The following is a 23,371-nucleotide window of genomic DNA, read 5'->3' on the forward strand; positions in this document are numbered from 1 at the left end:
GAAATGCCTTCGTGAATCTTTCCGAATGCAGCAATGGACCATTCACCGCTTCCGCAGACCGCCCACATCGCCCTAACGCCCAAAGCACGAAGAAGAGCTGTTCGTTGGTGAAGTTGGCGTTCAGTTTCACCACAGTCGAATACTGCTTCGCAATGTGCTCCGTGTAAGACAGATACAGGACGTTCAATGCAATGTGGGCGGCAGAAATGTCGTAAAGGTCGGACAAATCAATCGTGTTGCCAGCAATGCACGTCAGGTGTTTGTTCCAGGCAACGACATCTTCAGTAGCCCAGGATGACACGTCTGGAGATCGAAGTACAGGATGCAACAACTCCGAAGCAAGATACGGAAAGACAACAGAGTCGACGTTTGAGGGACTAAAGAATAACAACGTGAGCACTCCGAAAGGGACCAGGACTTCGTTCCGCTCTGAAGAGTACGACGGGGATCTTCCCAGAAGTGCAATCTGTTGATGCCCGTTCATGACGGCCTCTGGCAACAGATTTAGTTTCGTTTCCTTCAGGAAGTGGAATACCTCGCCCGCTGTATTGCCCCACGATCTAAACCGGCGTCGCAATTTCTCAACTATGTCCTGCCATAGGGTTCCAACTTGTTGTTCGTAGTTCTCATTAAAGCTTTTGAAAATCGCATGGCCCTGCCGGAGAGTGTGCGTGGGAAAGCTCTCAAAAACAAGTTGCAGACACGCCTTGATCCTTCCGTCTTGTACGAAGGACTTGAGGTACAGGCTCTTATACATGCGAGTAAGAAACGGTGAGAAGTAAAGGATCTTCCATAATGCAACATACGTGTTGACATCACCCGTTGAGTGGAGCCGTTCAACGAAGTGGCAAGCTGCTCCTTCCGAGACCCACGCTGCCGCTTTCCTTGCCCAGTGAGACCCAGGAAGCGAAACGTTAGCTCTATTTGAGGCCCGCAGGTACTTGTGGATTTCAGGGATGTAAGTGAACAAGAACTTCTCAAAACCTTCAACAGATACGTTCGTAGCTTCGTCATGGTATATCTCGGCGATGTTCAACGGGATTTGAGGGAAAGTGGAGTTACATCCGCCTTGACCTGCAGGCCAGGCGCCTTGGTGTTGAACAAAGTCCAGGATGTCCCCTCGACCTCGAACACATTCACGAAATACTGCAGCATCTTCAGACTCACCCTCTTGCGAGCGCCGCTTGTAGACGTCCATCATTGCCTTGACGAACCCCTGCATTCTCATGGTATGTAACGACACCTTATTTTTGGAGCAGACGAACGCGTTGAAGTCTTGACACGGCGTCGCCGCGTTGTTGATATTCAAGTCCAGGAACTCAGCTAGCCACGTACACGTAAGGCTTCGACACTGGCTAGCTGAGTCTTCATTCGTGCATCTGGGAACTGGAGGTACCGTGCTTCTGTCGACTTTCCCTTGGTTTGGGTGAAGCTTGGTGTACTCATGGTACAAAGCCAGTTCGCAGAAGGCCGCGACCACGGCTGCAGCAGCGCAAATAAACAGCACAACAGAAGATCCATACTTCCGCCGTTTCTTTGTTACGCGGATCCAACGCGGCGTGGAGGGAGGACTTATTATTAGTGCACTCGTAGATAACGAGTCCATCATACAAGGGATTTGAAAGGCAAGGGCAAGGCTGTCAGCGAGGGAACGCTCAAGGGCAAGGAAGGGCAAGGAAGGGTGATGTGCCGCGAGGCGGCGTTGTTGTTCTTCTTCTTCGTCTTCCACCTCAGGGCAATGGCCGTTAGTTGAGTTCATAGTTGAGTTCGGCTGAGTTCGATAGATGTGATGGCGACAAGGCAAATTTACCCTACGTTTATATATACCTTGATGGCGATGTTCTCTTCGTCCTCTGACACGCACTGACCGTGATCCACGAAGGGAGATTAGCCTGAGCTCTACTGGAATGTGAAACGGATAGTGTAGAATGGATATATCCCCACGAGTAAGTAAGTAAGTGACATGTGTGTAGTCAGACAGGGAAAACGAACTATGTAATACGTATACATAAAGTATGACCTCACGAACACAGACGGTCCCCAGGACGTCCTCACAGTGACATCGTGTCCTCGTCCTTCGATGTGTATTCCCAGAATGTCCAGCGGATGACACTCGCGGATTGTCCGTGAAGAATCACCCGCGTGCATCCTGTGGCAGTCCCGGTAGGTCGCTCTCGGGACGAGAAATACCACCTTGTTCAGTTTACCTTCTAAGACTCTGCAAGTATTGAGTGACACATTTGTTTTGCTTTCTGGGCCGATCCCAGTGGGTGAATGACAACCGTCAGAAGAGAGGGCGGTCCTACGTAAAATTTCTTTCACTCCAAAAATGTGTCTGTCTATGATACCTGGAGCATTTACTGCCGCAAAGACGGAAAAGCGCGATTCCGTAGCACTGCTTTGAACTTTTGAAAGTCCTACCGGAATGTCTCAAACCCAAAGGAGTAAGAAAGGTAGACTTCGCATTGCTTGAGAGTTGACACTTCAAGCAATTCGTCGTTTGAGTAGTGTGTGTTTGCTAAATTTAATTAAACTTCAATACGTTTTCTTCAACTTCAACTTTTTTTTTCGCCTTCGAGATTTCTGTATTTTAAATTCGCCGCGCTCATTTCCATTATAGAAAGTACTCCAATTCATGCGGCAGTTTGGCAATATGAATTGACAATAATGAGTCAGTGAAACAGAAGTTGTAAAGACTGCGTGTGCTTTCTGACAAAAACAAATAACGTCCAATAAAAGGATGCTAGATTATGTTCCTGCTCTGCCATCACACCCTCCTACATCGGTCCTTGTTGACCTCCTAGGGGTAACCAAAAGAATGTCGCAAAGTCATGTGTGAGTCCCATTTTAACACATGAGGGATACACTGAGGACGGATTTCAACCTTTATGTGTGTCCCTGTATGAAAACCGTCGAACACCTCAGGGACGACAGTGCGTTCTTATAGGCTAAGCTATTCAGTACGGACACGAACCTTTGTGCCTGCTCGCTTTCGTTGTGATCTGTGACAATAAATTTTCCCCAGAACTGACCTTCAGCACCCCACCCGACGTATGCCCCCCGTACCCCTGCTTGCTGCTTGGTACCCAGCTTCCCCAACCTCTCCAGTTGCTTCATGAAACTGATAAGTGTAGACTCCGCTCCTCTATCTTGGCCGTCTTATGGCGAGTTCGGGCGGTCATTTCATGGCAACAGTACTAGCTCTCGGAGATCGCTAGGTCCGCACCCGCGCTGGATCACGTGACCGTTGCCACCTGAACATAAGCGGCAGGAATGTAGCGGTTTGAGCCGCTTCGATCACGCTAAGGTTGTCCCGCTTGCTCGTCTTCGGATTTCGTACACTGATAACCGACGTGAACAGAGACAGTTCGTGGGTCGGCACAACGTAGCAATGGTACACGCTTATTATTCGAGGATTATATTCCACTCCAGAACTTCTACATAGGAGTTCCACACTTCCGGCCAGGGATGATACCAGTTACAGCACATCAGTACTTTCGCCTCTTCCACTCACCACACACACGCCATACCAGCATGGCTCTATCAGGTGTTATAACATAGTTGTCATGGCAAGTGCATGTAGGACGGACTCAAACTGACTCTTTCTGTTCTCTCTCAGAGCTTTTGCACACCCACTCACCAATTCAAAGACAAGGTAGGGCGAGGGTCATGTTGGCGTCTTGTGAGTTTGTGCGGTCCCTGATGATGTTGTCCTCTGAAGGAGACCTCTGATGCATGCACCAAGAATCCTTGCATGTGCGCCCTGATACCCTGATTCCGCAAACCTAATGGCCCCAGGCATGGGGTTAGGAAGTTCGCCACAAAGGAAAGCCAACTCCACGCTCACAACCAACAGACCTCTATGTATTTTTATTAGGTTTACTGTCCGGCACCAGGATCGTACTAAGACCACCTCAGCTGCGTGAGGGGCCGTCGAACCCTTCGGAGTAAGCCTCTGGAACTGCACCGGAAGGCCGTTTTCCGCGAGCATCGACGAAACCCGGTGCCACGGCCAGGTGTTCCCGACGACGACCTCGGGCTCCAAGGAAACCCGGAGGAGCGGCTGTCTCGGCGGCGTTCTGTAAAGATCGCTTGCCGCCATTCAGGTACGCCAGAGCGTCTCGGCTTGGAAGGAAGTCCGTCAAGAAACCTGCCAGGTAGCCACTGTCCTGCTCACACGTGTATGCATTTTTTTAATGAAACGTTACGAGAAAGAACATGAGAGCAATGACGACTTTTAGGTAGGTTTCATCGTAACGATGACTTGGGTTAATAACAGAATAAGCAACATCAAAGGTAAATGTGCAGGTAAAAGACCTTGAGGTACCTGACACCCTACAATTCCTAATGGTCTTTCGCATACAAATATTGCGTAAAAAAAGGCAAAATATGTTGTAGTGCGTTTGTGTGTGTTTTAATTCCAGATTTCGGCCTCATATTCCCAGTCTTTTTTTTTTTTTGCTTCTAATTATTTTCGTATTCTACTAAAATACAAAAAGTATCCCCAGGTTATAACATACTGTTCCGTTTCTCTTCGGTCTTTACTTGTTGCTTTTTTCTTATTAAACCGTTCGGGAATGTATCTACAAACCTTCTTCAAAATGAAGTGCAGAATAGTGTTCCTAAAACATCGAATTGGACGTGTGAAGTATTTCCATCGAGTATACCGCTAAAAACACGCAGAGAGGACGGGACACACGGGTAGCGCTTTCTGTTTTATTTTATTTTTATTTTTATTTTTTTGTGCTACCTGTGCGTCTCATCCTTTCTGTGTGCTTTGAGGTGACGTGCACACGGGCAACTTTTCTTTTTAGCAACACGGACCAACTCGAACCAACGTTCTATAACCAACTTCGAGACGGTGCAATATTCGCGTTCACACATAGCAAAGCCGTAGCCCCCGACACCAGCAACCTTACTGCGATCCTTCTGGTACTACTAATGGCGAATTTGGGGGAGGGGGGACGTAGGGACTCGAGGGCTTCCCGAGCGCCCGGAATTTGCCATCTAGCACTTTTTTTCGCCCGGCCTCTTCACGAGCGGGCAGCGGGTTGCCATACTATATCCCGTGTCGTCACGTCCGCTCTACACGGGTGGCAAGGGCTCGCATTGGAGCGCTGATCAAAGTTCACGTGGGTTAGCAGACGACGAATCCCGAAGACGACGAACCGCGATGCCCAGACCGTGATTCAAGCGGCTATCAGACCAATGATTCTAGATTCCTGGTACTCATGTTCAGGTGGCAATTACGGTCACGTGATCCAGCTCGGGCAATTTCCGAGCGGTTACCGGGCGCTAGGCAGTGTTGCCATTAATGAGCACCCGAATTCGGGAACAAGGAACTGGTTGGGAACATCCGACGCCACCTATACACAAAGAAACCTGATCGTTTAATCGACATGACGATAACAACGAGCTTTCAGTGGCTGGAGCTATGGAGAGGACCCATCATCAAAACGCATAGACAGGCACTGGCAGCCCTGAAATGAAAGGCTGTTTTTGTAACCCCCTGCGGCGAGTGGCTCAAGCTGACTACATCCCGTCTTTATATGTCACATCTTCTGCTCTAAGCATCGTATTTACGTAGTTGTATAGATTTCCGTAAAACCCGAAAATGGGGGGTTCAATGAAACAGTTTCACGTGAGATCTGCGCTCAAAGCTCTTTTGACAGTTCTGGATACCATCGGACTTCGATCGTCATTCTGAAGGGGCTCATTATTTTATTCCCCACATCCCCACCAGCAATGGGGTAGAGTATCGCCTCTGACGATGAACCTCCCCACTCTCCATCTCAAAATAAAGTTTTTGTTGTTCACGTGCGACAGTTCGGCTCCACGACTCCTGCCTGCGCATATAACGTGACAGTATACTGGTCGTAGCAGAAGTGAGTTTATCGCCCACGATACATAGCCCTCCCTTCCCTGCGATAGTCGTAACGTTGCCCGCCTAAGGGTAGTCGACTACGTCAAGCAGTTTCATGAATCCCATCGCCATCACCACCACCGCCTACAGCATCGAGCGTGAATGGTCCATCTAAAGGGGGGGGGGGCGAAGGGGGGCAGGGGTACAAGGAAAAACAAGTTGTACGTTTCTAGTACGTTCTATGTTATGTATTAGCACAGCCAATTATTTCGAAAGAAAAGAACACAGAAGCAAAGCAATGACACATGATATGCTCTACACTTTGGGGCGGCAAACTGATTAGGAGAGATTGATAGGGACCCTTCAGGAATTCCTATGAAGAGTGAATGCCTCTGTAGTAATAGCTAGGGACCCTTCCCTTCAGCAAGGATAGCACAGTAACCTTGCTTGGATATATAGTTGAAAGTCGGACGCTCCCTTGCTGTCTTTGTGTCACCCTTGCAGTTTTCGCTGCTGTCATGTGCCAAGAGGCTCCTTCGTCTCCTAGTTAGAGGGTCATCGCCTGTTAGAGCTCAGTGGCACTCAGTCGACCACTAATTACTGGAAGATAGAATCGATAAGTACACAGCCCAATGGTAAGGTTAAAACCGTTCATGAAGCTTGCTAGAGGGCCAGTTCTTAGAACGGTGAAGGCCAACCATCGCACAGAATGACCACTCCCGATTTGCGGGCAGCCTTTTTGTCACAAAAAGGGAAGTTTTGTACCCGTTAGCGACATAAGGCATAGCGATACTGATACTCGTTAGTTGAGTCAAAGTATCGAAATACCGATATCGACGCTTCTTTTTTAAAGTAACGGAGTACCGCTACCGTTACTAAAAAAAAGTAACGCGATAATTTGCCGCATACTTTTGTTGGAAATACGAATATTATGCAACATAGAAATCTCGCTTACGTGAACACCCCATTTGTGTAATAGAAATTTGAGAGCGTGTACAGCGTACACAGCAAGGGTACAGCGTGTACAGGGTGACATGCAGATGGTACTCTTGCAGGGACTTGCGGAATTTCTACTTCCAGTAGAATAGGAGATGCGCGAGTGGCCGCTGTAGTGTGTTGCTTCTTAAAGATGAAGCCCAGAAACTGTCACGTGACGGAAGCTTTGTAGCGGTGGCAACCGGGCGAAGTTGTTTTGCGTGCCAACAACCAACGGTACTACTACACTGTAAACTGAAAAACACCCTTATGGGTGTAAATCGCTTGTCCTATAATTGACTCCTCTTTTTACACCGTATGGTCTGGAACACCCTTTTTAGAGGGTGTATCCCGTGTAAAACGCCATTTGAAAGGGTGCTTTTCCTTGAAAATGCCGTCTTTTGCACCCTTTATACACCTTTTTAGGAGGGTGTTTAACGATCTTACACCCTCCTAAAAGGGTGTTTAAAGGGTGCAAAAGAGGGCATTTTCAAAGAAAAGCGCCCTTTCCAGGGGTGATTTACACGGAATACACCCTCTAAAAAGGGTGTTCCAGACCATGTACGGTGTAAAAAGAGGTGCCAGTTATAGGACAAGCCATTTACACCCATAAGGGTGCTTTCCAGTTTACAGTGTAGGGAGGTTAGAATACTGTAATTCACCCCTGTGATATCGGGTATCGGTGCGTTACCATTACCCTGCGTAGTCATTTCAACTGCAGCCCTTGAGATGATTGCTATAGGGCGTTAGCGAGACATCAAACGTCGTGGTCGTCCTAATGCTCCGTTAGGCCTTTGCAATTTACGTGAGAACACCCCAGTTTAGTGGAATGGTTTACTAGTTGAGCAGCAACCACACGAAACGTGGTCGGTTGGTTGGTCTACAAAAGTGACGTAGCCAGATTTTTTTTTTTTTTAGGTGGGAGTCTGGAACCTCTATTGCAGAAGATTTAAAAAAAGCAGATTAACGTGAGCCATGGTGAAGAAATAGAGCCACATATACAAGGTGTCATAAATTGGACCCTCCCACCCCCCAACGCCCCTGGCCTAAAGGTGTTATAGCCTTAATCCGCAAATGAAGCACTAGGTCACATTTCACGATACCAGCAAACCTCTCTATTATCACGGTGCAAACACTAAGTTGTAATGACGTAAAATGGTCGGGGAGACGACCTCAACTATCTAAGCCAGAATGGGCAACGCTTCGCGGGAACCATTCCTTGTCCGGTTACACAATGAAACGCTTTTGTGAACCGCTCCGAATGGAGCAAAGGACCGTTCACAAGTTCCGACGACGAACCGCATCGCCCTGCTGCCCAGAGAACAAAGAACAGCTGTTCATTGGTGAAATTAGCGTTCAGCCTCAGCTCCGTCGCGTACTGCTTTGCAATATGTTCTACGTATGTCCAATAGAGAGGACTCAGCAGGATGTGAGCCGCGGATATATCTTGGAGTATCTGGCGGTCGCTAGTATTGGTTGCGATACACGCTAAATGATTGTTCCATGCAACGACGTCACCCGAACTCCACGACGACAAGTTCGGAGACCGAAACACAGGTTCCATGATCGCCGAACCCAGATATGGAACAACAGTCGTGTCGACCACTGAAGTGTTAAAAAACAGGAGTGTCAGCAGGCCCATGGGGACGAACACTTCGTTGTGGTCGGCAGAGTACGAGGCCGATGTTTCCAGGAGCGCAATCGGTTGGCGTTCAGTTATGTTCGCCGGTAAAAGTCTGGTTGTCGTTGCGTTCAGAAAGTTGAAGACGTTGCTCTCGTTTCCACCCCAGTATTTCAACCGATGTTGCAATTTCTGGGCTAGGTCGTGCCAAAGAGCTCCCATTTCTTCCTCGTACTCGTGGTTGAAGCTTTTCAAAAGCGCATAGCTTTGAAGACGAGTCTCAACTGGGAAAACGTCGTCAACCACTTCCAGACACGCTATCATGCGTCGTCCTCGTAAAAGCGCTTTCTGGTGCAATGCTTTGTAGACGGAAGTAAGAAAGGGCGAGAAGTACAGCACCTTCCACAGCACGGCGTACGTGTTGACGTCACCAGCCGAATCGAAGCGTTCATTATGGTGACACGCCGCTGCTTGTGATACCCAGAGTGCGGCCTTCGCGGCCCAATGACTGGCTGGGAGTTGAACGTGAGGTCTCTCGGAGCGGATCAGCAGGTTCCTTATGACACTAGCCCTACGGAACAAAAACTTCTTGAAACCTTCGACAGAAACGTTGAGATATTTTTTGGTGTATATCTCCGCAATGCGTAGTGGGGTACGAGGGTAAGTGATGTTGCAACCCGTCGCGACTGCAGCCCAATCTACTCGGCGAAGCGCTACGTCCAAAATCCCGCGTCGCCCTTGAGCGCAGTCCCGAAACATCAGAGCGTCGTCCTTAGTCGCATCTGTGTGCAGACGTCGTCCGTAGATTTTCATCATTGCTCTCATGAAGTCGTGCATTTTTTTCAAGAGAAGAGATACCCTGTCTTTTGAACAGACGAAAGCGCTGAAATCGTGACAGGGCTCCGCTTCGTTGTTCACCGTGCGTCCAAGAAAGTTCGCTGTCCACAAACACGTAGAGCTGTTGCAGAGCGGTGCTCTTTCGCTGGTGTGTTTCGGAGCTGGGTGTACAGGACCATATTTAAACTTCCCTTGTTTCGGGTGTATTTTGAGGTACTGCCCGTACATGATGAGATCGAAGATAACGGTTGCAATGATGGCGCCGGAGCATACTACGATGGGAATCCACGGTCGAAGCCGACCACTGGTAGCCCTTACGTGGGTCGGACCCAGTTTTCGACACCTGCTGATTAAGGGCTTCATTGAAGACATTTCCATCTCGTCCCTGTGGAGGCCGTCTTGTAAATAAACAACGGAAAAGGACTAAATCTCTGAGGTTCAAATGGAACGAGGTTCCCTAGGTGCTAGATGGATGGTGATGATTTGATGATTGTGTCCCTGATGACGATGGTGTTGTTACCCGTGCCGTACAACGCCAGTGGTGGTGGTGGTGGTGATAGGGCTTGCCGTTGTCGGCCTCACGTATGTGGGCAACGTCACGACTCACGCCCTGGGGGAATGTGCGTCCTGGGCCGACTTCTAAGGAAACTAAGCACACGTACAAGATGTACTTTCACCGACGAATCATCCTAAACGTCCAGATATGGCCTCATTCTGAATACGACTTCTGATTTTTCTTATATTGCTAACTGGAAGGATGGGATAGGAGGGTAGGCCAATGATCATATGGGTGGGTGAAAGGGGATGAGGGGGTGAATAAATGATAATAATGATTGGCAGTAGATTTAGACGTATGCTGAGCAAGCCAAGATTAAAAACGATGAGATGAATAATGCAACTGAATGGAAGACGGTTGATGGAGCGGTGGTGCCTGATTAGTGACAAAAGAAAAAGAAACAAAGAAAACGAAACAGTACATAGCGATAAGGGAACAAAAAGAAGTAATCCATAACGTAATCACATGGACAATGCGGGCAACTAGAAGACGGCCGCATGGGATGACTGCAAGTTATGTAGACCGTAAGATCACCTTCGCGGAGGCGCCCGCCGTCTCATTCGCCGCAATACACGCGTGATCCGTGACCTATGATAAGTTCCTGGGTGTCTGCAAAAGGGAAATCATGAAACAACTAGAGAGATGGCGAATCATGAGATACCATCTCGGAAATAATAGAGAGGCGGTCAGAAAATAAGAGTACGTGCCAGAAGGACGGCCCTCGCCATCAGGACGGACACCTATTGAGGACATACTAAGAAGGCGAACAAGTTATGTGGCGAAGATGGTAATATAATTCGCTTGTACTGGCCAATCTCCCTTGCGCATGCGGTGCAATGGTTTGATGGAGGCTGAAGAATAATTCGAAAGCCAAAGAGATCTCCGTAAGTCTAATGCCGGGATGAACACGCCAACACCCGATGTCTCATCTTTGTGCTGACCCATCCACGAAAATACGAAAGCGCGGAGCTGAGGAGAGAGAGCAAGGGAATGAGTGAGCACGAAGAGCGAGGGAGATAAAGGCCGTTCGGAAAACTAGGGAAGGACTGGCCGTGGTCGAGTTAAAGAGACGAGTCAAGAGAGAGCAAACATGGGAACGCTACTATATATAGGTTATACGATTAATCCGTATACGTTGTGTGGCGTCCGCGTTGCAGCCGGGTCATTCCACGGCAAACGTTCCAGAGGCAGGGCAAGGTAACGGAATCTTTTTCGTTTCCGTTACCCCCTCCGTTTAAGGGCCCTTATTTGTTTATGTTTCAGTTTCGGTTACCGCCATTGTTGCCTTTCGTTTCCGTTACGTTTCGGTTTCGGTTTACAGTACCGCCCCACCTCCAGCCCCCCCCCCCTTTTGTTTTTCTTCTTTCGGTTCTTTCCCTCTTCCTGAACGAAAAAGACAATTGAGACCGTGACAAAACTTAATCCCTCTACGTTCTGAAGTCTATTTTGAACACTCCAGGGATACATGCATACAAGAGACAATGTTTATTCAAAATACACACACATATATATATGTGTACGTGATTTGTGTACGTGATTTGTGTGAACAGCTAATATGAACATGGTTTCCAGGAACGTTACTCACGCTTGCAGGTTCCAGGTCACCATAAGCGTATACTTCTTCTATTTGCTGTATACTACTTACTTAGATGCTCCAGTTTGATAGTTCATTTTAGTTTTAGTTCTTCAGTTCATTTTGGTTTGCTTTATTGAGGTGCAGATGAAGACGAAATGAGGAAGCCTGCATCAATCCATCTGGCAATGGGTATATTCAAATTTCCGAGGCTGCGGGTATTCTGGAGAACCTCCTTCAAAGCATTTCACCTGCGTCGTTGACAAACTGTCTTCCTTCGTAGTGCTATCACGTGCTTCTTAGGCCCAATAAAAGCATTTTTCCAATTTTTCTTCATGCCTTGGACGCATTTCCCTTCGTTTACTACGGCTCGCACCGAACACCTCTTGAGCCCTGATGTCCGAGCTTGACCACACCTTGTCATTTCGCGAAATACCTCCATCGATTATGTTTTCGATGTAAATGTGTTATTTAGACGGCCAGCAGCTGCGAAAAGTTGCTTTAAAATAACAGAATAAAAAAAAAATTCGGGGCTGAAAGGGCTAGCTGTGTACTTTGCTTCCTATTCACTGTCCCTGTGAGTTAATTCCTTTGAAACGTTTTAAAGGAGCTATGAAATGTACCAAGCGAGCCCGCCGACTGTGTTGGATCCAAACGGCGATTTCAACGTGTTGTCTGTGACACCTTTTCTATAGGTGAATTTGATAGGGGCGTATCTTCAGCACATAGCATGCTCCTGGCCAACCATCTTTCCGAATGACAATGTTCTCGCCCATGATTTGTTGATAACGAGAACCGAAGTTTATTATGTAGCCATTACGCGCGGCTACAAAATGGGCTATGCCTCCCGTTTTCCAGAAATCAGAGACAAAAACGTTGTCATTCGGGATGATGGTTGGCTGGGAGCGTGCCATGTAATGAAGTTCATCTTGAACTGGGAGGTACCCGGGTTCGAATCCCGGTGCCGGCTGTGCTGTCTGGGGTTTTTCCTGGGTTTTCCTCAGACGCTTTCAGACATATGTCGGCACAGTTCCCCTAGAAGTTGGCCCAGGACGCACATTTCCCCAGGGCGTCAGTCGTGACGTTGCCCACATACGTGAGGCCGACAACGGCAAGCCCTTTCACCATCACCACCACCACCTCATCTTGAAGACGGTAAAGCAGAATGCTATGTGTACCTCCGCGTTGGCTTCTGATTGGGTGCTACAATACTTCAGATGACGTAACGATGGATAGAGGTATCTGGACGGCGGTGCGTGTACTCGCCCGAATACGAAAGAGAGTGAGTTTTTGTATTAACCCTGCACAAGCTATGAAGGAGAAGAATTGAACAATAGACTGAAATATAATTACGAAGCGTAGAAGAACAATATTACATCTATTAAACCCGTAACTAAATACATGCAGATAGAAGTTCTTACCTCCTTTAAACTTTTTGTTTTCAGTCCATACACTACCGCCGAAATATCAGATTTCCCAACTTATCACAACCGAATAGATACCAACAAACAATTCCCGGATTTTGCGGGAAAAAATACCGACCATTGGAAACTTTATTTACAGTGTATCGTTGTAGTGTACTTCCCGCGAAATTAGCTTTTCCTGTTCTCGTTCGTGATGACACGGCAACCGTCATTCAAATCAAAGAAGAAAGCATGCCCCGTGGCCCGGGGCACGAGGTCAGAAGCAAATTGTTTGTTTGTTCGACTATACGAGAGCAACGGGAAGTGCCTAACAGAACCATGAGCAGTCCTACGCCTGACCCTCGAAGCTGGACACCATCACCGGAGAGGACCACATCGCCTTCGACAGATAACCGGCCGACCAAGACCCACATCAACCCTTTCGTGTGCCTTATCATCGTTGTGGTCTTGGTCGTTGTCAGCGCTGGCTTTGCACTTGTCACCATGCGAAAGGCAGAGTACGCTCTCTCCTTTGTATCACAATGTCCACGTCATAGGATGAATGTTCAAGTTATCGGTACTCGCACGAACGCTGGAGGGGGCGTAACTTCGAGATATGTTATCTAAGTTACCCTCTATGTCCATGCGCGTGAGGAGTATACGTTCGAACATTGACAATTATTAGTGCTGCTTCTAAACCGAGGTGGGCAGTAGTTACATTCTTAGTAATGTAAGTACAACTACTGAGTGCTCCCTGACAGGTGGTACAACTAGGGTCAGTAGTATAACAAGCTACCGTAAAGCAGGCAGATTATGTTGGCGGCGTAGTTTAAGATCTTTTTGCTTGTGATCCCAGCAGCACAAGTTATACATGTTACATGGAACGCTAAATATTTTTAACTTGCAAGCGAAATTCTGGTAGGACGGTTCGGGGCGACGTCTGTTGGGAAATAATACCCAACTTGTAACAGATCCCCAGTCCGTAACTTCCGTAAAATCTGTTTCCACGACTTTTTCTTCAACTTCCGTAAATCTTCGTGACCGTTTAACAATCTTTTTACCTCAACCTATATATAGATATATACGGGGTGTTTCAAAAAACGTGTCATCGGACTTTATAAAAAAAAAGGGGGGCAATGGAAAAATATGCGGTCAACCGGGCATTTGTGTTGCAACTGAATTTGCCACCTTGCAAAAATATTTTCATTTGATATATTTCGATATTGCAAATGGGACTGAAAAAAAAAAGTCCCTAAAATGAGGCTTGAAAGTCTCGGGTATTCAACGGCGCACCAAATCAGTCGTAAAGATGCGCGGATAGGAGGACATGCTCATGCGCCCATGAAGCTAGAACAATTTATCGCTGGACCAGCGTGAAGCACAAGATGCGCCGATAACAAGCGGGTTCACATTCCACCATACGTTGATAAGCGTAAAAAAAAGAAAAAGAAAATACGATTCAGCCACTTTTTTTTCTGCCCTCTTTTTTTTTTTCGACCTTGCGTCTTTCATGGGGGCAGGAGCATGTCCTCCTCTCGGCGCATCTTTCCAACATATTTGGTGCGCCGTTCAATACCCGAAACTTTCAAGCCTCAATTTCTGGAGCTTTTTTGGGCACTTCTATCCGCATTCTCGAGCGGATTTCTTGCTAGATCTGAATAAAGTTCGTTACAGGCTCTCTAATTCTGTAATAAAAAAACGCAACAAAAAATGTTACGTTGACTTGGCAAACTTTGGAGTTCAATTAATGAAATTCAATTTCTTTTAATTAAAATGAAATGAAAATATTTTTGCGATGTGGCAAATTATTTGCCACACAAACGCCGTTGACCGCATATTTTTCCGTCGCCCCGTTTTTTTATCAAGTCCGATAATGACAGGTTTTTTTAAACACCCTGTATATACGTGTATACAGGGTGTCCCAGAAAACGTGTCATTGAATTATAATAAAAAAACTACACCACCTAGAGTCATGGGGTCAACGGTATTTGTTCTTACTGGGTTTTTGCCACCTCCTCATGTGAATGTCGTGTAACGTAAGTTTTATTATGTAAATTTTTGCGAGCTTAAGTCGGAAATTTGCCTAGTAAAGGTCACTTTTTTACCCCACCAATTTGAAGAGCGTGTCAAATTTACTCAAATTAATGATAATTGACAGGGATATTCAGGAGCTATCCCATCGGAAAAAATAGCCGAACATCATGCTCTACGGAGGTCGCACAGAATAGCGCACGATGAATTTTTCAGCGCAACCTGTCAGTCCGACGAAAGGAGGTTGGAAATCCAGCCCACCTCGGCATCGCAGAAAGAGATAACGCAGGCATGGCTTATCACATCCGACTTTTGCTGGGATAATGCTTTCCCTCTCCCAATTTTAGGAACTGTTACTTTTTCTGCTATCACACTGTGGGCTGGCTACGGAACCTCCTTTCGTCGGACTGCGAGCGATTGCGCTCAGAAAGACATCGCGCGTTATGGTCCGGTGCTCCGAAAAGCATGATATTCGGCGATTTTTTCCGATGGGATAGCTCGTGAATATCACTGTCAATTATCATGCATATGAGTGAATTCGGCACGCTCTTCATATTGGTGGGGTAAGAACGTGACCTTGCCTTGGCAAATTTCTGCGTAAATTCAAATTTTCTTCGTTTCCGCTTTATCCTGTCCAACCAACCTTCTAGAGCAAGGTGTTCGGCGCCCGGGACGGCTGCCCCTCTCGCCCCTATGGCTCCTATGGTCCCTATGGCTCTGCGTACAGGGTTGGTAGAGGTGCGCCATATGGTGACTGTCAGCTTCAGTGACTGCGGTCATGGTCAATGATTTGTTGTCCGGACAACGGGCCTCGGACGATGACCTCAAATAGCTTCCAACTAATCATAACTACCATACAGCAGATCTACTGTGGCTCCCATCTCTGCTTGAAACCCGCCAAGCACCACGTAAATTTCTCACCTGTCTGTCCTGCTCTCCAGGAGGTGAGAGCCTAATTTGCAATAGTACCTTACCATGGAACTATTTTCACATGTGGCTACTAGACCTTATGTTATACGTATCGAAATCCCGGTTCTCTAACACGCATCACTGTCGTCGACGACATGGTTAAGCCCATAACACATACCTGTTCATCATATGTTAAATAATGTTCGTTTTGTGTGTGCGTGTGCGCTAGGAAACCTTCTACTTTGTTGCGGAGCATACGGCCAAAATACAAATACATACTGGTTGGCTTGTTCTTTTTGTTATTAAATTGCTCCATTTCCAGGTACGCCGCAAAATTGGCCCAGGACCCCGTTTGCCGAAGCCGCGACTGCCTGGAGCACGCTTCCCACCTTAAGGTCTCCATCAACAGCAACGTCAATCCCTGCAAGAACCTCTACAACTACGTCTGCGCTTTCTGGTACAGAGACTACAGCTACAAGGACCCCAAAGACATTGAGGCCATGCTCTCCGACAACATCCTCCACACCCTTACCTCTGGGAAATTGGACTTGCAGAGCAAAGCTGTAGCCAGGGCCTTCACAGTGTTCCAATCGTGCATTCATAGGAAGGACGACCTGGACGCTTTCAAGCGATTCACCACAGACATGAAAATCCCGTGGCCCGGAGAACCATTTCGTGAAGCCAATGCTCTTGACGTCCATTTGCAGCTTCTCATCCGCTGGAGGATCTCTTTCCTGTTTAGTATCAAAGTGGTTCTATCAACAAATTACAAAGAGCCCGTTCTAGTCATATGGAGAGCCATGGAGGTGCAATCATGGAAGCAACTCCGTAATGGTGAGGCCGGCACGGTATCGCAGTTCGCTGCAAGGGTGCGGCAGTTCGCCCATGCCTTAGGACACAGCGTGAACTTCAGTGACAGCTACGTCCACCAGCTGCAAAAGGATGAACTGAACGTCATGGGGCTTGTGGAAAGCGGAAGGAAGTCTCCGTTTTCAGAGCATTTCTTCGGTCTTCGGCTCCTCCAGAATTACACAAGAGGCATCACTACCGAGGAATGGGTCACTTTCATCAACAGGAACTTGCCACCTGAATTACATCTTACCACCGACTCTATGGTGTTAGTCCACAGCCTTCCAGTGCTACACATGCTCGGCAGAATACTTGAGATCGTGCCCAACGAGCGGCTCCTCGTGCTACTCGGTTGGATATTCGTGCAAGAATACGCCTGGATGGCGTCAACTAACTTCGACGTAGCCACGTGGGGAAGCAAGAGGCAAGCTCAGCAGCGCGCACCTGCTTTCTGTCTGCGACACATCGAGGACGCGTTCGGAATTTTGCCTTGGGCGCCGTTCATATACAAGAACTTTCCAAAAAGCGAGAGGGATAAGGTGAACGCTGTCCTGGACAATATTGCAAGTACGATTCAAGAGAAGCTCAATCGATCTACCATCATCAGCAATGCCACGAAGCAGACAGCTAGCGCAAAACTCCGAAAAATGAAGCGTGTTCTTTGGCCGACTGAAACCTTCTTCAGCGAACAAGACCTCGACGTCGTGTACTCTAGTTTCGACCAAGCGAACGGAACTTTCTTCGAGGACTGGGTTCGGGCTATGACGGACGTAGGCAAACTTCGGGGTCACGAGGATTATCTGAACTTGTACCGGAAGACCATGAGCGACAAGGTGCTAGGCCCCGTAGTTTACCTCTATTATTTTAATATCCTTAAACTGTCTATGGCTGAACTTATATCCCCTCTTTACTATCGCCATGGCAACATGGCGATGAGTTACGGTTATTTGGGGACATTATATGCAGTGTTCTTGAGCAAATCTATGGATTCGCTCGGCCGTCAGATCGATGACGAAGGCCAGAAGAGAGACTGGTGGGAGCCGCCTGTGTCCCACAAGTGCAAATCTTACGGTGATAGGAGAATGACCAATCTGTTTGGATTCGAGACCTCGTACGATGCATTCAAGACAGCCCTCTTTGCGCAAAAAAATAAGGCATTGAACTCTAGACTGGATACCTTAAACATGTATACCGGGGAGCAGATATTTTTCCTATCCGCTTGCAGGCCTCTTTGTTCGCGAGGAGAGTTCGGTATACAGGTCTGCAACGCTGCTTTGGATTCGACTGCGTTTTTGAGGTCATTTAACTGCTCAGAAGAGCCCAGCTGGTACGCGAGGAACTGTCGTATGTTATAAAAGATTTCGACACCCGTTGTGTGTTCTACTGCGAATTTCTTTGTAACAGCCCAATTTAGGAAGTTTTAACGGGATTCCAGCAACTGGAGCCCAAGATGGAACTGCACGAGGGTGCAGTAGAAGCCGAAGTGTAAATTATGCAAAAATTTCCGCCGTGGAATTTCGAAAGGCTTTTCACATCACCCATAAGAGCTCGGCCACGTCACTGATGAATGTCGAGATAGGGGCGTCGGTACAACGGCTTTCAAAGGCTACCTTACTGGTAAAGTAGGAAGTAAGGAATGAAGGAAGTAAAATAATCCTTTAGGGATGCTCGAAAGCCTGGTTATGTGATCAGGGAGCCTACCAGGGGCAACCGTTCGAAATATTCTCGCCCTATCGTTATGCAGTTCAGAAAAACTAGTGAAAAGGTCTCCGACGCAGGTGCTTAGTCATTATTTCACAATCCACAACTGGGGATCGAATCCACCCGAACAATCTGACCAATTCTGCGTGCGGCCATCTATGGGGCCTCCTATACGTTAAGTTGGCGCGACTGGATGAACCAGTTCCCGTGAACAGTTCCCATATTGCCCCCCCCCCCCCCACTCCTGGGCTTAGGTTGATTAGACTAGCAAACCGCGAGGCCGGTGTTTAGGTCGGCGCGCCATGGCAGAAGCCTTGCGGCAGGCGAAACAATCGTTTCTGCATCAGCTGCACTTCCGTCTAAGCCTCGTTCCCAGTGCTAAACCTGAGCGTGCCCAATGTGGGATATCTGTCTTGCTCTGTCTTCCGGCGCCAAGCGCCGAGAATATTCTGGCGTACGTCAAAAGAACCCAGGAGATCCAAATTATCCGCAGTCCTACTATGCAGCACGTGCAACATGTCGCCACACTGCGGAGACAAACCTTACGTGTACCATCATGACACCATTATTACCATTACAATTATATGCTGACCTCGAACTCTGGGAGCTGCGCCGAATTTCTATTGTGCCCGTTACTCGAAAAAAACCAGCTCCGGTGGCGCAGCGGTAACGCGTGCGCTTGGAGACTGGGAGGTGCGCGGTTCGAATCCGCGGGCCGGCTGTGCCGTCTGGGGGTTTTTCCTGGGTTTCCCTCAGATGGTGTAATAGGCGTATGCCGGCACAGTTCCCCTGAAGTCGGCCCATGGACGCAGCTATCCTCCCCCCGAGCGGATTCCGCTCGGTCTTCCACTTCACCCTTTCCTCTCCTCCTCTCCACCACCTTTCCCTTCCCGAGAAACATGCCGCCTAATCAGGCAGGCAGACCTCTCGGGTTCCTCCCGACGACACTCCTCCTCCTCCACTCGAAAAAAGTAATTGATTACCGTTACCGTTACTTCTACGGATAAAGTAATTGATTACCGTTACCAATTACTCGACTCCAAATGTAATTGAGTAATGAGTAGAAAAGTAACGCCTTACTCCGGTCGTTACTTTGCATTCACGCAAAATATACCCGTCTCTGTGTGCCTCAAAAAAGAGAGAGAGAAAAAAAAAGGCTCACCAGCTTCACAGCTAAAGTAACACGAAAAACAAAAACGTGTAGGATCTGTACAGCTTGAGACAAAGGTTTACGGAACATGGCACTTGCATATTTCTTCAAACGGAGTGGCCCCCCTGTTGCTATCAGGAAGAGATCGAATGAGGAACGGGCTATTTTATTCACATCTCAGTATCTGTGTCCGCTGCACTTTCCTGTGAGAGTGTCGCCCCAATAGAGAAACGCGACACCCCGGTGTTCCGTAAACTTTTGTCCCAAGCTGTACGTATACTGTATTTATCGCCCGGGAAGACGTTGACCCGGTTGTGGAAGAGCATTGCGTGGAACTTCCCCATGACTCCCTCAACCTCCAAAGCTTCAGGTACCACCACACTGGTGTAGGAAGAGATTAAGGAGAGTGACCCATAAATTTCAGAACATCATTACAATGACCTTCGCTTGCTATAGTAGAACGGCCCAACAAAGGCTGACGGTACGAAGGGCTTGACTTCGGGCAGAGCACCTGAAAGATAAGTTAATCTGTGCCGAAAAAGTAATCAATTACTGAGTAATCGATTACTCAGAAAACTAACTGATTACTCGAAAAATTACTCAAAAAGTAATTGATTACAAGTAACGCAATTACTAGTAACACGTTACGCACAAGTCGATACAGGGTGTTCAAAATTAAGCTTTCTCTAGCACTTTATAAATAGGCGAACAAAAAAAACTGGCTGCTATTTTTCTCCTCCTTGAGTAAGAAACAGGTGTTACATAATTAGCAGCACCCGTTTCTTACACAAGTAGCGTAAAGTTATCATCCGATTTCCTGTCATCGCTGTGTTTGCGTAGCGCTCGTGAAAGCTTAATTTTGAACACCCTGTATAATTGCGTTTAATGTCCTCGTAATAATGCTTGTGTTGCGACACCCTTAGTGTCTGTGATTTATTGATATCGTTCGGGAATTCTCGTCCAACTATCTATAGTGTTATTAAAAGACCTCTTAAATGACATTGATGTGCTGGTACATACTGAAACGAATGCTTGTGATGAGGAAGTGAGAATTTCGAACCTATTTGGGATAATTGAATAGATTGACGAGGTGGAGGAATTTTGGTACTGATAAATAAATAATTGGAATATTACGGTAAAGCATGTTGCGTTTTCATGCGCTGAAGCTGTATTAATGGACCTAAAACAAGACCGAAGATCGCTAACTGTTGGTGGTGGTGATGGCGATAGGGCTTGCCGTTGTCGGCCTCACGTATGTGGGCAACGTCACGACTGACGCCCTGGGGGAATGTGCGTCCTGGGCCGACTTCTAAGGGAACTGTGCCGACATATGTCTTAAAGCGTCTGAGGAAAACCCAGTAAAAACCCCAGACAGCACAGCCGGCACCGGGATTCGAACCCGGATACCTCCCAGTCTCGACGTGACATGGCCAGCACGCTAACCACTGAGCCACGGGAGCTGGTGATCGCTAACTGTTCTTGCAATATACAGATCTCCACAGTCCTCCACTCAGGACTTCATTTTTGAGCTTTCTCAGTGGCTTGAACATAACAAACAACGTACTGTGTTTATTGTTGGTGACATCAATATTGATATTATAAAACTAAGGTGGTGGTCTTTAGACATCCGGGAAAGATATTTTATGAAGTACCCATAAAAATGCACCGTGATTTCTGTAATTGTACTAAGGCCTGTACCTAGATTATAATATGAAAAGGCACACGCAAGTCGATAAGGTCTGTAAGAAACTCAATGGACATGATAGTATATTCCAACATTTGTCGCATATATTTCTGTTGTCCACCATTTTTTTTTATATTTGAGGGTGAATTTGTCATTTTTTTTAGTTCGGCCTGAGTTCGCGTATTTTTTTTTTTTTTCACCCGTTTATTGTCGTTGCCTGGGAACGAAAATTTCTAAGCTAATTCATCTGTTCGATACCTGGTAGATTAAAATATTGTTTTTTACCACCGTCGCCCGAAGCGTGGCGTGAAAAAAAATAGCAGAGGTTGAGGTTCAATTCCCCTTTTACACACCCGTGGCATAACATACGGTAAGTCATGAGAACATTTTGAGTTTTCAGACACGTAGACCAACTCTTCTTCGTTGCCGGAGCGCAAACATATTGAGATCTCATCCTGATTTTTTGCGCTACTATTTGTTTCGTACATGGCTGGTCAGAGGCAATTCCGATTCTTTTAAATGTACCATTCTTAGACAAATAATTTTTTTTCACGCGACAGAAACATTCAGCACAGTGTTTTCTCGTGCTAATCAATTAAGTGTGATTTTCTAAAATAAAATTGATGATGGTCGAGCGTAACCTCTGGGTCGTTTGGCGTGGAATGACCCGCGCAGCTCTCTCCGTTTTGTTATATAGTTTTGTATTCTTCTTCGTCTTCTTCTTAATCCTCCATCTGTAGTCTTAATCCCTCAGGGACGTTGGCGAAGGTAAAGCGTAATTTAGTTATCAACTTATCAAAGTTAAACGTGCTTATGTTTCCTGTGTTAAGACAGATGAGGACGTTGAATGTACACGTTGCACGTTTGTCCCCCTTGGAAAAAAAATCCTGGAAACGCCCATGTACATGTCGTCTCAATCAATACGATGTACCAGGTTATTCACACTGCTTTTAATAGCCCTGGCAACAAGACATGGAGAGAATTGATGTATAGTTCATGTACCATTTCAAGGAAAACAACGGCGAATCTAGCTCATTTTGCCTTCCCCAATTTCTCTACTTTTTACCCCAAGTACTGTACTAAGCGGACATATAGCAAACTAGCTAGCTTTTGCTGCCTATAACACCACGTTTAGGCTTTCTTTCACCACATCGAAGTTGCACCTATTAGTTATCTTGCATGTCCAATGCATCCGTCGCCTAACACCGTAGACGCACACCCCTTTATTTTATCATAATTTATGTTCTATTCAACCGAAAGGTAACCTTAATTTTGACACTGCGGGAGATTATGTCATCTATTCCAAAATGGACAACGCTTTGCAGGAACCATTCCCTGTCCCGTCACGCAACGAAATGCCTTCGTGAATCTTTCCGAATGCAGCAATGGCCCATTCACCGCTTCCGCAGACCGACCACATCGCCCTAACGCCCAAAGCACGAAGAAGAGCTGCTCGTTGGTGAAGTTGGCGTTCAGTTTCACCACAGTCGAATACTGCTTCGCAATGTGCTCCGTGTAAGACAGATACAGGACGTTCAATGCAATGTGGGCTGCAGAAATGTCGTAAAGGTCGGACAAATCAATCGTGTTGCCAGCAATGCACGTCAGGTGTTTGTTCCAGGCAACGACATCTTCAGTAGCCCAGGATGACACGTCTGGAGATCGAAGTACAGGATGCAACAACTCCGAAGCAAGATACGGAAAGACAACAGAGTCGACGTTTGAGGGACTAAAGAATAACACCGTGAGCACTCCGAAAGGGACCAGGACTTCGTTCCGCTCTGAAGAGTACGACGGGGATCTTCCCAGAAGTGCAATCCGTTGATGCCCGTTCATGACGGCCTCTGGCAACAGATTTAGTTTCGTTTCCTTCAGGAAGTGGAATACCTCGCCCGCTGTTTTGCCCCACGATCTAAACCGGCGTCGCAATTTCTCAACTATGTCCTGCCATAGGGTTCCAAGTTGTTGTTCGTAGTTCTCATTAAAGCTTTTGAAAATCGCATGGCCCTGCCGGAGAGTGTGGGTGGGAAAGCTCTCAAAAACAAGTTGCAGACACGCCTTGATCCTTCGGTCTTGTACGAAGGACTTGAGGTACAGGCTCTTATACATGCGAGTAAGAAACGGTGAGAAGTAAAGGATCTTCCATAATGCAACATACGTGTTGACATCACCCGTTGAGTGGAGCCGTTCAACGAAGTGGCAAGCCGCTCCTTCCGAGA

General features: G+C 47.1%; 1 protein-coding gene across 1 annotated transcript; it reads left to right on the top strand.

Annotated features, from left to right (window-relative positions):
• Positions 1–13,156: 13,156 nt before the first annotated feature.
• Positions 13,157–18,106, top strand: LOC135385094 (neprilysin-1-like). The gene is made up of 3 exons (XM_064614270.1): positions 13,157–13,346; positions 16,091–17,876; positions 18,032–18,106. The coding sequence occupies exons 1-3, from the start codon at positions 13,168–13,170 to the stop codon at positions 18,104–18,106; spliced, it is 2,040 nt and encodes a 679-aa protein (XP_064470340.1). The 5' UTR covers positions 13,157–13,167.
• The last annotated feature ends 5,265 nt before the right edge of the window (positions 18,107–23,371 follow it).

This window comes from Ornithodoros turicata, chromosome 2 (assembly GCF_037126465.1).
Source record: "Ornithodoros turicata isolate Travis chromosome 2, ASM3712646v1, whole genome shotgun sequence".
In the NCBI taxonomy this organism is placed as follows: Eukaryota; Metazoa; Arthropoda; class Arachnida; order Ixodida; family Argasidae; genus Ornithodoros; species Ornithodoros turicata.

Bases quoted from the DNA above. Each gene is read 5' to 3' on its own strand.
- LOC135385094 (XM_064614270.1), top strand. From the start codon at position 13,168: ATGAGCAGTCCTACGCCTGACCCTCGAAGCTGGACACCATCACCGGAG. The intron at 13,347-16,090 runs GTACGCTCTCTC...CTCCATTTCCAG, and splicing joins GTCACCATGCGAAAGGCAGA to GTACGCCGCAAAATTGGCCC. The intron at 17,877-18,031 runs GTCTGCAACGCT...AGCCCAATTTAG, and splicing joins GAGGAGAGTTCGGTATACAG to GAAGTTTTAACGGGATTCCA.